This window comes from Syngnathus acus, chromosome 6 (assembly GCF_901709675.1).
Source record: "Syngnathus acus chromosome 6, fSynAcu1.2, whole genome shotgun sequence".
Lineage (NCBI taxonomy): Eukaryota > Metazoa > Chordata > Actinopteri > Syngnathiformes > Syngnathidae > Syngnathus > Syngnathus acus.
In genome coordinates this window covers 380,520-395,617 of record NC_051092.1, presented here as the reverse complement: position 1 = coordinate 395,617, position 15,098 = coordinate 380,520, and the positions used below count along the sequence as shown (strand labels likewise).

Genomic DNA, 15,098 nt, shown 5'->3' with positions numbered 1-15,098 from the left:
ACCTCTCAAGCATTTGCGTGACGGCGGCGGCGGCGGCGGCACAACATCTGCTCTGCCGCGGTTGGCTTTCACTTCTAGCTCGATGACATACATGTCAGTGAGTCACCGCACACACAAAAAGCGTCAATAAGTAGCAGCCGGCAATTGCAAAAGAATGGACAGAGCTAGCCTCACAACAACTATGCAAAAAAGACAGAGAGAGAGAGAGAGGTCAAACTTGCTTTGACCTACGTATGTACTTGTGTCTGAATTGAAATCCAGAGCCTTTCTTTACTATGATATCTCTGGATATGTTTGTAAAATGTTGTTTTAGTTGGGCTGTTTGGTTCCACGCGCGCACAATCAAACTGTTGGGATCACGTACGCACCGCTGTGACGTCAGAGGAGAGAAAGCGAGCTTCTTCCATCTTCGCTCAACAAGCTCCGGCGCCTTGAGCTGAGCTGAGCCGAGTTGAGCCGAGCCGAGCCGGCCGGCAGGCAGCAGCCCCTGCCACACACACAACATGCCCGCTGTCGGCGGTTCTTGGCTTATTTAAGCTTTCAAACATTATCTCATGGTTTGTTTGTTTTTCTCGTCGAGTGGACATTGAAAAGCGACTTAAAGAGTGGATTTGGTCCCGTGTGCTTATGCGTACCTCCGACGGAGCCGACCCGGGGGCGCCTTCGTCCGTCCGGTGAGCCCCACTTTGGACTTCGGGCTCCCATGCAGCTCCTGCGGCTGCTGTTGACTCTGGCCGCCGCCGCCGCCGCGGGGCTTGCTGGTTCCTCGTGTGCGCGCTCGTCGGGGACAGCCTCCGCCAAGGTGCGTCGCGCTCACGCGCGTGTGCACGCGTACTTGACAACAGGTAGCCCGCAATTCCGAGTTGTACATGGAATGGAGTGAGACTAGCTGGACTCGAGGAGTCCAGAGGAAGAGACGAAAGGAGAATAAAGGCGAGCGGTGAACTAGTAGAGCGCCACCAAGCTTCCTATGAGTATGATGGATGACAGACAAAGAGGCAGCTTTAGGGAACCGATCGAAGCTTCTGCGACTTTGGCGTGTCAAAGTGACGGACGGGAAGTGAAAAGTCTGCCTGCCACTCAAGATTGTGATTGATTTTCTATCAGCTCCATCTTATGAGTCCCTGGACCCCCGCTACACGCACGCACGCACGCGCGCGCACGCACAACGTGGCACGTGTGAGTCACTGCATGGCAACAAAACGTTTTGGATGCCATCAGAGTTCGGATTCAAATGATGATCGATCGATCGGATGCACTGTTTACATGGACATGAATCCGATTGGACTTTGACAAGCGCAGATGGAGCAAATATCACGGAAATGGTCGTTTTTGCAAGAATGATTGAAAATGGCGCAAAGGGGAGGAAAAGGATGGACAAACCAAAAAGGCCAATTTAGTTTCAGGATGGTGTCTTGTGCGTGCGTGGGTCTTGTGCAGGTGAGCTGCGGACTGGCAGCTGCGAGGTGCTGACGCTGGAGCGCGACGGCAGCCACCCCAGACGAAGCGTCGCCCGGCAGACGGCTCGCTGCGCTTGCGTCCCGGGACGAATGGCCGGCACCACCCGGGGCCGGCCCGCCTGCGTGCACGGTGAGACCGTTATCACGACTTCGCCGCTGGGCGTTTCACACACACACATTAGCCCCACACGGTTCTATCATAGGGCCACTGATTATTTGCTTGCCCCAACTGACTGACTGACCGACTGAGTGAGTGAAGATGTTGGCTATTTAGCTCATTGAGTCATGAGTGGTTTTTAGTTTAGCTGCTGGCATGTCAATTTAGTCGTCTGCTCGTTAGTTAGGCGACTGGATAGTTAATTAGTTCAGTAGCTTATTGGTTAGCTAGTTGGGTCATTGGTACTTTGTTAGGTTTCTGCTTAGTTTGGCTAGATTAGCAATTAGCATTTCCATACAAGTGCAGCTACTTCGCTTGCGGTACCAATGAAATGATTGTCAACACGCCATTTGTTTCCCTTCCTGCGTGGTCGCTCAGCTGGCATCGTGCTGAGTCGTCAGTGGTGCGAGATGAGTCCGTGCCTGGACGACGAGGGCTGCCAAGCGCTCGTCGATGGCTCGGGATGGAGCTGCGCGCAACCGGGGGGGCGGGTCAAGACCACCACGGTGAGAACGCTGGGCTCGGCTTCGGAAACAAAAGCCATCCGGTCCGCGTGCTGAGATGCCTACGACCGACCTGGCTTGTTATTGTCGTAAAGGAAAGCCATCAAATGACAGGCTCAGTCACGGGTCCCGTCCAATTTGGTCCACAATGGAATGTTTCGATCGCAACAATAACAACAGCAGCAGCCACATTTTGGGTCAGCTCTTCTTTTCCTGTTTGCAATCACCATGGATCGCTCGCTCGCTCATGTCTGCCAGGTCTCCTGACAGTGGCGACAACGGGACAGAAACTCCCATCGTGCATCTCGAGAGCTGAGCCAAGACAAGCCAGTCGCCACGTTGGACTCAACTTGCCTTTTGGAGAGAATTTCGACTTGGCGACTCAAGAGGACACGTCGCGATATCTGGAAAGTGCCGAATAAATCATGTCGACAACTTTTAATAGACTGCTACTAATTATTACTTTTGCAGGTGATGACTTTGCCGTCCGTCCAAATGGGTGAAATGATGATTTTTATGCCGAGTGAAAAGGAAAAACTAAATGAGATGAGAACTGAGCGGGCGGGCGGCCATGAAAAATGCAGCAGTTAGCTCCCAAAAGCTTGTGGAGGCAGCGTGTAGCGTTAGCATCACAACATGCACACAAATGTGCACTTCATCACGCAAAAAAAACCCACACACTTTACCATGACACTGACATTGTCCAATGCGCTCGGGCTCGTGTGTGGAAAATACACACAAACACGGATCATCTCCGGCTGAGCTTCAACTCAATTATTCAAATAGAAACTTCCTCCATAAACATGCAGAGCGCATTTGAAACGCCCGACACGTGTGCAGGTTCAGAGTGAAAGCGCCGTACGTACGTACGTACGTCATCCCCCAAAAGCTCGTTTGAAATGTCAAAGCGCGACTGCCGTAAATTCCGCTCAAATCAAAGTTGCGCAGCTCTCGTCACGTTTGTCTTTCAACGGGCAAAGTGTCGTGACGTTCGCCTCGCGCGCGCGCGGGCTGCTAGCGCAAAATCAAAGTTCACAAAGAGAACTTTGGCAAGCGAAAACTTCTGCGGAAAGAAGGCAAAAGGCCACAAAGGGAAAGCGAGAAGATAAAAACAAACAAACTGCAAATTGGTCAGGCGATGAAGCAAGCCAAAGTCAGGTGTCGCTTTCATGGAGTCGTCCGGTTATTCCTCCGGAGGTCCAATTAGCTCCGCGATGGCCACAAATGAAGCGAACGGCCGCATCGAAGCGGCCAAAGCCTTGGCGGTGTGTACAAGACAAAATATAACGCCGCTAAAAATAAAGCATTTCATGCTAGTAATGGAGCCAAAAGCAAACTGGTAAAAAAGTTTCAAAGTTTTAATTGATACGGCAATGGCACGCCAGAGCGGCGGCCATTGTTTGACGTGCCGCCACAACACAGATTTTTCTTTTTTTTGGTGAGCCACTGAAACAACTTCTGTTGATTGTCATTTTTCTTTTTTTTTTAAAATCTTTTTTAACACACCGAGCGAACATATGGTGACTCCAAGGCAAGCGAGCGTTGGCTCATCAAAGTTGTTCTCGTGCCGCACGTGCCGCTCGTACACGTGACAAACGGCAAAATGACGTTGAAAGCGCAGCACAAAGGCACATTTCAAAGTCACCCGTCGGTCGGTTCGGTCGGTCCGGTTTCCACTTGTGTTAAGGCGTCAAGCAACGTTTGGGCTGGTGTATGAAGCTCCAACAAGGCTTTCAAGAGCCGCTGAAATTTCAAACTACAAAAAGTAAAAGAGTCAAGTTTGAAAGTAAAAAGTTTGAAACTTGAATTTCCTCAAAAGCCTGCTCAGCGTGCAGAAGAAAAAAAACGTGGCGAGATCGGTCCCTGCTAAGTGCCACACTCCAAATGAAATGCGACGTGGCGAGCGAGCGGCCTCCCGTTGGGCGCAAATTCAATTTCCCGCCTTGCCTCTCAATTCACGTGTGCGTGCGCGCCACTTAGCGTTGTGGGGCTCTGCGCAGGCGCCAAAAGGTCGTGCCACGGAGCAGGTGCAAGGACGGCTCATTCGGTCGTCATCCCTCCACTGATGCATCCTCGCTAATGAGTGGAGGCGGACCCCGTCGGTTAGCTCCTCGGGCTAACTCGCTCAGAGATGGAGAGGACAAAAAAAAGTAGTGCCTGCCAATACACTCTTTGGAGGGTTTGAAATGATTAGCAGGATGATAGCATGTGAAGAGAAGACGCAGTGTAGAAGCCCGGCTGACGCACGGGCCTGCGTGGCGGCCATGTTTGGAGGGGCGACGTTCCCTGTCGAGGGCCGTTCAATCCATTGGTTTGACGCGAGATGAATTTGTGAATTAAGAATTGTGACGGGACCACCTTTGGGCTTTCTTCTTGTATAACAATAAGAAGTGTTGGAATCAATCGATGATTGGACAAGTACTCATTTTCTGCAACTCTTCTAATCATGGAGTCATTTTTCAAGTTTAAATGGTCCAATTTGGCCTCTCAACCGCCATTCGTCACTCAAGTCATACTCGACGTGAGAAAAAAGCGGGGACGTATGATTTCAGTGACTTTCGCGAGGAAGATTTTCAGAGTTACGCTACAGACTTGAGCACCCCCCCCCGTAGAGGCACTCTTCTTCTTTGCTGTGCAGCAGATGAGGGGATCAACGAGGTGTGAAATGGTCGAGATGATTGCTCAGAGGCGTCCGCTCCATTCTGGCACCCGCCAACCCTCTAATAGAAGCCCAGAAGATTACAGCCCCCACCTCCAGCCTAAAGACCCCATTTCACCTCCCACAAAAGAAAGTACACATCTGTTTGTTTTGAACTTTTATCCCTGCTAACTTCCTAATATTTTGGCACTCGGAATGGACCAAATTAGTCGCTCATGGTACCAAAATGGTGCTAGACTGGGACTAGGGGGCGGCTTGAGCCCCGCTAGAACACTTGTAGCCCAGACAAGCTCCTACAGCATTTTATTTGATACTCTAAAACAAGGGTGTCAAACTCATTTTTTTGGCGGGCCGCATTGTAGTCGTAGCTTCTTTCGGAGGGCCATTCTGACTGTCAACCCAAATCAATGTATGAGCACCTCATATTATATACAGTAAAAGCTACAAAACAAACTGACAAATAACTCGTTTTCAAATCAGACGAGTAGAAACTGGTCAAATATTTAAAAAAAAAAGGTATTATTAAAAGTGAAGACAATTTGCAATTCTAGTAATGACACGAATTTGATTCACAATTTTGTCATCGCGGGCCACATAAAATGATGTGGCGGGCCGTATCTGGCCCCCGGGCCTTGAGTTTGACACCTGTGCTCTAAAATATATTTGCAAATAATTTTCTCCGCCCCCCCAACCACCACCACCACCACCACTTAAGCAGCAGGAGAGAAAAAAAATCTCAAAGATGTGTCTGATCAATGGCAATGCACTTTAAACTGTGGAAGAAATAAAACATCAATAAACCCAAATAATAAACGTAGAAATGTAACTAAAGACAGATTGCAGAAAACGGTCAGGGGGGACAGCACGGAGGAAGCGCATCGTGTCATATTAACGGCCTCGTTAGCCCTGTCAGCTAATTCATTAGCTCGCAGCGGAGCTTCCTGATTGGTTCATTAGGCTGCTGGCCATCAGCACGACCATCTTGAGAGGGGAAAGTATGGAAAGAAGCGCAGGTTTCTTCTTCACTGCCAATTCATTAGCGCTTTCATTAACACACATGCCCATGCACAAACAAAAGCAATCGAATATAGAATGCAATATTTTTTGATCATTCTACAAGAGGTAGCAAAATTTAAATCGTTTCAAATGTCATTAAATTCATTTTAAAAATGTATTAAGTGGCAAAATGTGATTGAAAAAAAAAAGAAACGTTTTTTTTAATTACAGGTACTGAACATTTTAAATTATTTTGGTTTTATGGGTACAACGCTTTTATTTTACAGATTCACGATTTGAAATGTTTATTTGATGTCACTACGGAATCAGTGCCTGAAATACTATTGTAGTAAATCAATATTTAAAATAACGTAATGTAACTATTTTAAAATACAGAAAAATAATGTCAGTTTAGAATTATGGCGTCAAAGCTTTTAGAGCATTAAAATACATTGTAAGAAAAAATAACATTAATCACTTACGCAGTTGACCTCTGGCTGTTCGAAGAGTCCAAAAAACAAAAAAAACAACTGTTGGCCTCACATTTCAATTGCCTTGATAATCAGGTGGCAATGGAGACTTGTTTACTTTGTCTCCTTCTTTCGGTGGATCCCCTTCGACCCTTTAAGTCAAACGAAACCTATGTTGTCGTCGTCGTTACAAGATAATATTAACCTTAGAGGGCAAACATTCTTTGCAACAGGTGCGCTATGACGACGTGAAAGGCTACTTACTATAATGTCGTGCAATGTGTTTTGTCATGTCTGGGGCGCCGTAGGCTGTCAAATAATCCAACCTCATCAAAATGCGTTGCAGTTGAAAGAAAACCAACGAAGGCCAACTGGACTCTTCACCCGTAATCAAATACAAACACTTCAATAGACACAATGATTCAATGCAAATTTTAATTTTTGAGTGTTTTAGTATAAAATAAATAAAAAAACAAAACAAAAACAAAGCCACGGTGTTGGCTGTTTTCGACTCCCGTTGGTTATGACTTTTTTTGTTTGATTCCCAGAGCTAAAGTACCAAAACTATTTACACGCACAACACAGGTGACGCACGCACAAGAGAAGAAAGCAGGAAGTGGAGCCACCTGGCGCCAACTCGACCCCCCCCCCCCCACTATCGTCTCACTATAATCTAGAAAGTCATTCATAAACATTTATATAAGATCTGCTTTACAATAAATAAGTGCAGGCACATTCTGCTTGCCCCTGTAGTTCGAAAACACACGCACACACACACTAAGGCCCATTATTAAAAAAAAAAGTTGAACTTGATTTTGCACCACTTCAAACAATGAGCATGTCAATAGATTTGATAGAAATATGTACAAACGAGTAGTCGTGTAAAAACATACTTTATCATAAAAAACAAAAACAACTGATGCCAAAGTCGTCATAGCTTGAGTAGTCAATAACTTAAAAAAAGTTCAACTGATGAAGTATGAATGAACGAGATAGCACCACAAGATGGCGGCGGCCCATGTCGCCTCAAGATATCTGATGACGAGAGGATGGGAATAAATTAGTGTCAGGTCAGGACCTCTATTTACAGGAGGCTGACACGCACACACACACACACACACACACACACAATGGCAAACATGCACGCACACACACGGTCTTCGTGGCAGTAAGATAGTTGCAGCAGATGTGAGGTGGTCAGTCTCGTGGGCACATTCATCCTCCCGTCAGCAAAGTGTCGACGTTGCATAGGTCTCGGGGCCGGACAAGATGGCCGCCGCCGCCGCCGGCTACAGTACGTGTGAGGTTTGTGCGCGATTCCAGGCGCTGGGAAGCTCCCGAAAGCAGGAGAGGGCGACGCCAAAGGCAGACGTGGGCGTCAGTGTTGAGTGTTGCTGCCGCCACAGCGGTGCTGGTGGAGGTGCTTCATGGCCCGCTCGAAGGCTCGTTGCACCGACTTGTGCAGGTGAGAGCGGCGAGACTCCAGCAGCTTGACGCGGTCCAGAGTGTGGTCCATGCCGAACGGAGACATCTTGGATCTAGGAAGCCATTGCCTGGAGGGGCGGCACCATGTTTGAGACCTTCAAGCCAAACTACGTTTTGGGGGGAATCACAGCCCCGAGGCGCTCGCTCCAACATTTTGCGTCTCACCAGCTGCGCCTGCTGTCGAAGAAGTGGACGAGGAAGAGTTTCTCTGCGGACCTGAACTGCATCCGCTCGCCGGCTCGGAGCACGTCCCGCGGCGGGCGGGGGCAGCTCCGCCCCGCCCCTTTGCGCCGGCGCCGCCTCGTCCTCCGCGCCGGCGGCTCCATGATCTGCGGCGGAGAACACGCCGAAAGGTGAGCGGGTTGGCGAGGAAGGAGGACGGACGGCGCCCTGGTCCGGAGCGGCGAGCATGCAAACCGGCGACCACCAATCACAAGCAGGCACGATGGCACGGAGGGTGGGGGAGGGGCTGATGGCTGATGAGGCGTGGCGGCTGGCTTGGCAAGTCACTCACCAGGGCGGGATAGAAGGGATATCCGCTACATTTAGCCCAAACTAGCTTAAGAGGCTCCGCAACAAAGGGGAAGGCGGCCGAGGGCTTCCACGCCTCTACGGGAACAACACAGGTCAATTACGCACTCAAATAGGATGTTGAGCGTGAGGATGGAAACGTTTGGGATCAAACCCGGGACCGCCCGCCGGCCATTTGCTTTTTGGACGTTTGGCCCCCCCGGCACGCAATCATTGCCGTCGTTGTCTCTAATATCAAAGAACGAGGCGAAAATGTTGACGCGCGAGCCGCCGCCCTCCCGCCGCAGCCGCCGGCCTCCCGCAGCCGCCGCCGCCGTTGTCACTTTGCCGGCGCGTAAACATGCAGAGCAGATGGACACAATTCCGGTCGAGCCAAGCCAAGCGTCACGGCCACTTTATTATTTGACATCAACTACTTTGAAGGCAAGTCAAACACTTTGTCTTGGACTTCCTGTCACACATGTTCTGCGCAACAACTCACTAAGCCTCTGTTGCACACCGCCAACTAATAAATAGGTGGAGAAATAAATAATAGATCTACTCAGACGGCGTTCAACAACGAGGCAACCGCGGCGTGCGTCTGAGGGGAGCCCGGGCGCGTGAATGTCCCAATTTGAGCTGCTGTTTCTCCAGCCAAGCAAGCAAGCGCAAGCGGCGGAAAGAGCGGCGCAGTCACCTGACGACGCCTTGACGGCGTGGCTGAGCTCTCCGTTGTCGCCGCAAGACGCGGGAGCGCTTTTGTCGTCGTCCGCCGGCTTGCGCGGAGCCGTCGGTTGCCCTTTGGCACTTTTGAAGAGCGCCTCTGAGCTGAAAGGGGGGAGATAAGTGTCAACACAGCAATCCCGCCAACGAAGGAATAACGCAAGACGGAACCTTCTCGCCACAGCGCCAGACGATTTGTAAACGTTATTTGTCTTCTTTAACGACGGTCACATTTCCACTCCAGCTCATTTTGTGCATGAACGTTTGACTTCAGCGAGAGCGGGCAAACAACCAGGCCCACGGCGCCCTCACCTGGCACCCGGCGGGACTCTCGAGGAGATGCTGGACTCGGAGGCGCAGCGGCGTCGAGGCTCCAGCAATCGCGGCGGCGGCGGTGCCGCCGAGGTTTCCTCCTCCTCCTCCTCCTCCTCCTCCACAAAACCGTTGGCCAACCCTGCGGAGAGCAACCGGCTTGTCAACGCTTTGACTGCTCACGGGCATCCGGCCGGTGCCGACGCGAGAGACTTTACCCGTGCCCAGACGCTTGACGGCGACTGGCCGTCTTCCTCGCCGTCGACGCTGCTGCTTCGCGGCCGCTTTTTGGGCAGCAGGAGCGTCTCTAGCCGAGGGATAACCACCGACAGGAAGGTCTTGGCGCCCGGTGGCGAGGGGACGGCCGACGCCTCCTGTCCGTCGTCTCTGGGGGGCTTCTGCGGACTGACGCTCTTGGACCTGCGCGAGAGGCCGTCGGTCCGCGGCGCGGCTTCCTCGCCGTCGCCGAGGTGCCCGTTGAGCCCGTGGCAGGGCGCTGAGGTAGATGAGGTGCGAGTGAAGCCGGCCGGTTCCGCGGCGGGCTTCGCCGGGTTCGGGGAGGGCGGCCCCGGGTCAGGCGGAGGCGGCACTTCCAACGGCGTCGACGCCTCGAGCGTCGGAGGAGCGGAGGCCTTCAAGTCGGGAGCGTGGGGAGATTCCGGAAGCTCGGGGTGGCGGCGGTGGCGGCGGCTTCTCGAGGCTCATCTCGCTCCGAACGTCCGTGATGGTCTTCTTGAGCAGCTTGAGCCTCTTGCTGCGAGACGGACTGCTCTTCATGGCCGCGCTCAGGTCCAGCTTCTGCAGCAGCTCCTTCAGCTGATCCTCCAGCGGCGTCAGGCGGCGGTACGAGGGGCTCAGCAGGCGGTCCACTGGGCGACAGGAAAGGCACCGTCATCTTCCATCCAGCACGTTTACGGACTGCGGTGGCGCAGCGGCTCTGCTGTCGCCAGTGCGGATTTGCGACAGCCCTCAAAAAGGGTTAGGATGGGGGCAAAGCACCGACCGCTCTTGATCGGAACTACTATCCGCTCAAAGGGGAAGTCGAGCCAAAAATGCTCTTAGTTGTGTGCGGACCAACCGGTCGTTTGGTTTGTGGACCTTGAAACGATCTGAGGGGGCGAGGCCATTTTGCCACGGACAGAAAAGGACACGACGGTCGCCGGCCAGGTCCCAAGCCATCGCAGCGCCGTCGCTCGGGACCCGAAATGTCATTTTCTGTGGCCAGCGCGTGGCAAAAGGGCCGCCCCCTCACAAGAGGGGCGAACGTCGAGAATGCCGCGATTGGACTCATTTTTGGCCTGACTTTGCCTTTAGCTTTCCCAAGTGCTTCACACTCACAACATGTTGGTCTTTCGGCGACAGAGAGAGAAAAAGAAGTCGGCGGGTTCTTGTGGATTCTCCACTACTCTGGAAAGTCCCACCCTGCAGAAATTCCAGAGGCTAGGTGTGTAGAGACGTTTCCATCTCAAATTAAGCAAGCCTTCTTTGCGGATGCCTGGATTTTGGCCAGGGGTTTTGCGATGAAGCCCTGTAGAAGGACCCTTTTGAATCTTATACGGACGGCGGTAGACCAAACTACGGCGGTCTTACAAAGCCCGACTCGTCTCACGTGCGCTCGGAGCTTTCGGACGCCGACACTAGCGCGGCGCTCGCTCGGAGGTTCCCGGGAAGCGACTGACTCACCGTCCTCCCAGGCGAAGGGCGGCGGCGTCTCCGCTTTGGGGGCCTCGGGCAGCAGCAACCCGCTGGAGAAGTCGAAGCCGATGCGGTCGGCCTCCTTGCGGGCGCGGCGCAGGATGGCGCCGCCCAGGTCCTGCATCCTCTGGCCCGCCTTGTAGAAGAAGGTCTCCTTGGCGTTGTACTTCATGCAGTTGGCGATGATCAGGTCAAAGTCGCCCTCAAACTGGTCCAGGCTGCGGTACAATGTGAGCGTCGATCCGAGTCCTCATGGTGGAGAAGTCCATGGGCTGCTTGATGTGGTCCAAGTAGTCCGGGACCTGCGACGGGGGAGGAATACCATTGGTTCAGGGGGACCGGGGAGAGGACAAATACAAAAATAAATAAACCTGACCTCCTTGGTGCTGACGGGCTGAGCAAAGACATTGTAGTGGTCCTTCTGCTGCAGCTGACTGAGCACAGCCCTCAGCAGGATGTTGAAGGGCGTCAGCTGGACCTCCAGCGCCGACTGCTGCAGCTTCACCTGGCGAGCAAAAGAAATGCCGACGTGTGAAAAGAGCTGCTTTGATTTGCAGTGAGAGAGAGAGAGAGAGAGAGAGAGCAAGAACACACAAAAACTGCAAGCATAAAGTGTTGGCTGTAAGGAAAGATAAAAAAAAAAATTTGAAAAAAAAAAAGATTCTCAAAGGCTGCAGCTGTCAACGTCTCCTTATTGACGCCGAGGCATGTGGCTGCTGGTAGCTCCGCCTACCTCCTCCCTCTTGAGTTTCTCCCTCTTCTGATGAGCTCCAGCAGCAACGCGCTCGCTCCAGGTCGTGTCGGAGTCGATGCCACTCCTTCAGCTGCTCCTTCAGGGCCCGGTTGCTCTCCGTGCGTTCCTGAAGCGACCACCACCACCACCCCAAATATAACGGCGGGTCCACGCGCCGCAGGCTCAAACGCGGCTGGCCGCTTACCGCCGACGTGGACTTGGGCGCCTGGCTGGGGTTGGCCTGCAGGCGGCGGATGAGCGGCACGTTGTTCCTGGACTGCCTCTTGAGCACCCAGTAGCTCAGGACGCGCTCCACAAAGGGACGCTTCCTCTGCACGGCCACCTGGTTCAGGATGGTGTCCAGACTGAAAGAGGCCAGAGATGTTAATCCGAGCAGGCTCTTTCAATCCACCCGCGAAGTGGCAACGCGCCAGCCAACCTGGAGGAGGTGATGCTGGGCCCGGCGGGGTCGGCGGGCGGCGCCGCCTCGGTGGTTCCGGCCGGGGCCGGGCCGGAGGCTCGGGCCGCTTGCTGCGCTTCTTGCACCAGGCCTTGGCGCGGGCCCTGCCGCGCCGTTCGCTGCGCTTGTGGCGAACGGCGCCGTTCTCGGGGTGCGGCTCCTCGTAGACGTTGAGCGGACGGCGGTCGCAGCCGTCGGGCGTGTGGCTGCGGCAGTAGGCCGTCTTCTTGACGCCCGGCGCCGTCTCCTCCCCGACGGGCTCCATCTTCATGAAGAGGCCGGCCTTCTGGGCGCAGCTGACGTGGAAGGCGGCGTAGCAGTTGACCCGGTCGCACTGGATGCAGGCGCCCGCCCCCTTCTCCTTGCACAGGTAGCAGGTGAGCTTCCAGCGGGCGGGCGGGATGTTGCGCACGCCGTCGATGGGCTCCACGAAGACCGTGTCCGAGAAGCCCACCTCGGGCACCCACAGGGCGCAGGCCACGTGGCCCCAGCGCCCGTCGTCCGTCCTCTTGAGGGCGCCGCCCCGGTTGGGGCAGAAAACGCAGTCGGCGGGCCGCGCCGGGCGCTGCAAGCAGTGGCGGCACAGCCAGCGGCCCTCGGGCACGTAGGGCACGCCGTAGCACTCCTGGTGCACGGCGATGTCGCAGGCGTCGCAGAAGAGGATGACGTTGCTGTCGGCGCCGTCGCCGTCCATGCACACGCAGCACACGGCGTCCTCGTCCACCAGTCGAGCGCGGCGGCTCGCAGCGGCCCAGCGCTGGCGGCGTACCACTCCTTCTCAAAGCGGTCCATGAGGAACTCAAAGAGGTTGCTGGACACCTGGCCGATGCCGTCGCTCTTGCGCTTCTCGTTGAGCAGCTCCAGCCAGGCGTATGCTCCTCGCCATGTCGTACTCCACCTCCTCGTCCAGCTCCTCTCCGCCGTCCGCTCGGCGTAGGTGTAATACGCCGCCGGCCTCTTGGGCACCACGGGCAGGTTGTACTCCACCGTCCTCACTCGGGGCTCCGGCGGGGCGGCGGGGTTGGTGCCCCCGCGTGGCGGTGCCGCCAGAGCGGCGTTTTTCTTGCGCTGGCTGTTTTGCAGGCGCGCCGAGCGCACCGGGACCTGTCGGGGCTTCTCGTGGTTTCTCCTTGTTGCTGTTGCACTCCAGGATCTCCTGCGCCGTGGGGTCGTCGTCGCCGACCACGTCCAGCTTTTCGTAGATGCTCAGCCGGTGCACGCGGCCGTCCACCTCCAGCTCCACCATCCGCTGGGCCTGCGCGTAGGTCAGCGTCTCCCGGTTGGGCGACGGCTTGATGGGCGACGAGTCACGCTTGGGCGCCGCCGGGCGCTGGTGCCGGGCTTTCTTCTTCATGCCGCCACACGCTGCCAAATCAAAGAGTGGAAAACCGCTGAGTGGGTTTGCTCATCGCCACTTCTGAAAACACAGCCAAGCCGCCAGGGGAACGTTTTAGACAGGGGTAAAAATCGACGCTTGGCTGACAGATCAACTCGGCCGTCCGCACGATGGTACAATCTTATACAATGTTTGTTTTTCTGATTTGGAGAAGTGTGCAAGCAAGCGTCTCCTTTTGGTTCTTCAATGTGATGTTTATGGGAGTCTAGTGATCACAAGAAAACAGATGAGTGAATAGTAACATTTCTACTACATGGTCTCAAATTTCAGTGTTTTATTTGAGCAGAAATGTATGAACTTCACAAGTGATCACATAGTCTTTCCTCTCTCCCCACCGAACGAGGTGGCAGCACAACAAACAACTTGAGCTGGGCTCGTGCACGAGTAAGATGATTACAAGTTCACTGGGTCAGTCACATGGTTCCTTCCGTCTCGCCTCACTTGAGTTTGTGCATTGCTGTGCTGTCACATCACTAAACAGTGTACTTCAGATACAACATGGCCGCCACAATTCAAAAGAAATCTATCTCGCTTTAGTTGGAAAGTAGCAGTACGAGAAAAGTTGTTTTTTCCCCCTTCACTAGGCCAATTTTTTTTTTTACTTCTCTTCGAAGCGGTTATTGTGAGGAGCGTGACGAAGAAAGAAAGAAAGAAAGGAGGCGGGGTGCTCCGCTCCTCCGCAGCGACCCCAGCTTGCCTCCGCCGGCTCGACCCCTCTGATCGAACGTGGACAAGTTAGCAAACGCGGCTAATGTCCGCTCGGCCAAGACGCCGTTTTGTTTTAGAACGCAACAGTCCCACCACCTGGGAAATGCCTTACCGGGAAAAGTTGTTTTAATGTTTAGTAGAGCCAAAAGCCCCACCGTGTCTCGGATAAACGCTCGGTCGAGGTCGCTAGCCGCGGTTAGCCTGCTCAAAGGAACAGTGAGGGCGGGGGGGGGGGGGGTGGGGGGGGCAATATGGCGACCAACACAACAAGAAAAACCCACGGGGGGATTTAAAAAAAAAAAAAAAAAAAAGTTGTCACATCCTCCCTGCTGTCAACATTTATGTCTGACGACCACCCGGGCTTGGTGATAGACGAGGGGACATGAAAAGGTTGTACCGAGGCTAACCTCACCTGAATTTGATCGGGAATTCCGCTTTAGGAGAGCAGGACTAGTAGCAATGGCGTCGAGGCCTGCGGAGCCCCAGCGGCGGTTAGGTTAAATCCGCATCCAGCCGGCGCTCGCTGCCCAACCCAACGAGAACCGAGCAGATCCGCCGAGTATCCAGAGCGACACAAGGCCCGGGCCGCAAAGAATTCGACGGCGCCAGCAAATTTGGTGGCTGTGCTGGCGCTAGATCGTTGCGGTGCTCGGGCCGAGCTGTCGAGCTGCGCTTCTGCTCTGCTCTGCTCTGCTTCGCGTCTCTTCCCCCAACAACAATGCGGCTGCCAGTCCTCTGCGTCATGACGTCACACGTAGGCAAACCAGGAAGTGGTCGAGTCGAAGCTTTTCCAATCTTTTCAACAACACAGCATTTAAAACGTTGTGAACC

The 15,098-nt window shown here is 53.9% G+C and overlaps 1 protein-coding gene and 1 pseudogene across 1 annotated transcript; one reads left to right on the top strand and one right to left on the bottom strand.

Annotated features, from left to right (window-relative positions):
* The first annotated feature begins 300 nt into the window (after positions 1 to 300).
* LOC119124214 (chemokine-like protein TAFA-5) lies at positions 301 to 2,562 on the top strand. The gene is made up of 4 exons (XM_037253937.1): positions 301 to 845; positions 1,441 to 1,590; positions 1,996 to 2,123; positions 2,379 to 2,562. Exons 1-4 carry the CDS (start codon positions 704 to 706, stop codon positions 2,385 to 2,387), a joined length of 429 nt encoding a protein of 142 aa, XP_037109832.1. The 5' UTR covers positions 301 to 703; the 3' UTR covers positions 2,388 to 2,562.
* A 4,101-nt stretch (positions 2,563 to 6,663) lies between these two features.
* On the bottom strand, positions 6,664 to 15,076 carry LOC119124156 (annotated as a pseudogene).
* Between the last annotated feature and the right edge of the window lie 22 nt (positions 15,077 to 15,098).

What these genes read in the sequence shown, in the direction of transcription:
- LOC119124214 (XM_037253937.1), top strand. Translation starts at nt 704, where the DNA reads ATGCAGCTCCTGCGGCTGCTGTTGACTCTGGCCGCCGCCGCCGCCGCG. An exon ending in GCACGCGTACTTGACAACAG is followed by an intron (nt 846 to 1,440) that starts GTAGCCCGCAAT and finishes GGTCTTGTGCAG; the next exon opens with GTGAGCTGCGGACTGGCAGC. An exon ending in CCGGCCCGCCTGCGTGCACG is followed by an intron (nt 1,591 to 1,995) that starts GTGAGACCGTTA and finishes GTGGTCGCTCAG; the next exon opens with CTGGCATCGTGCTGAGTCGT.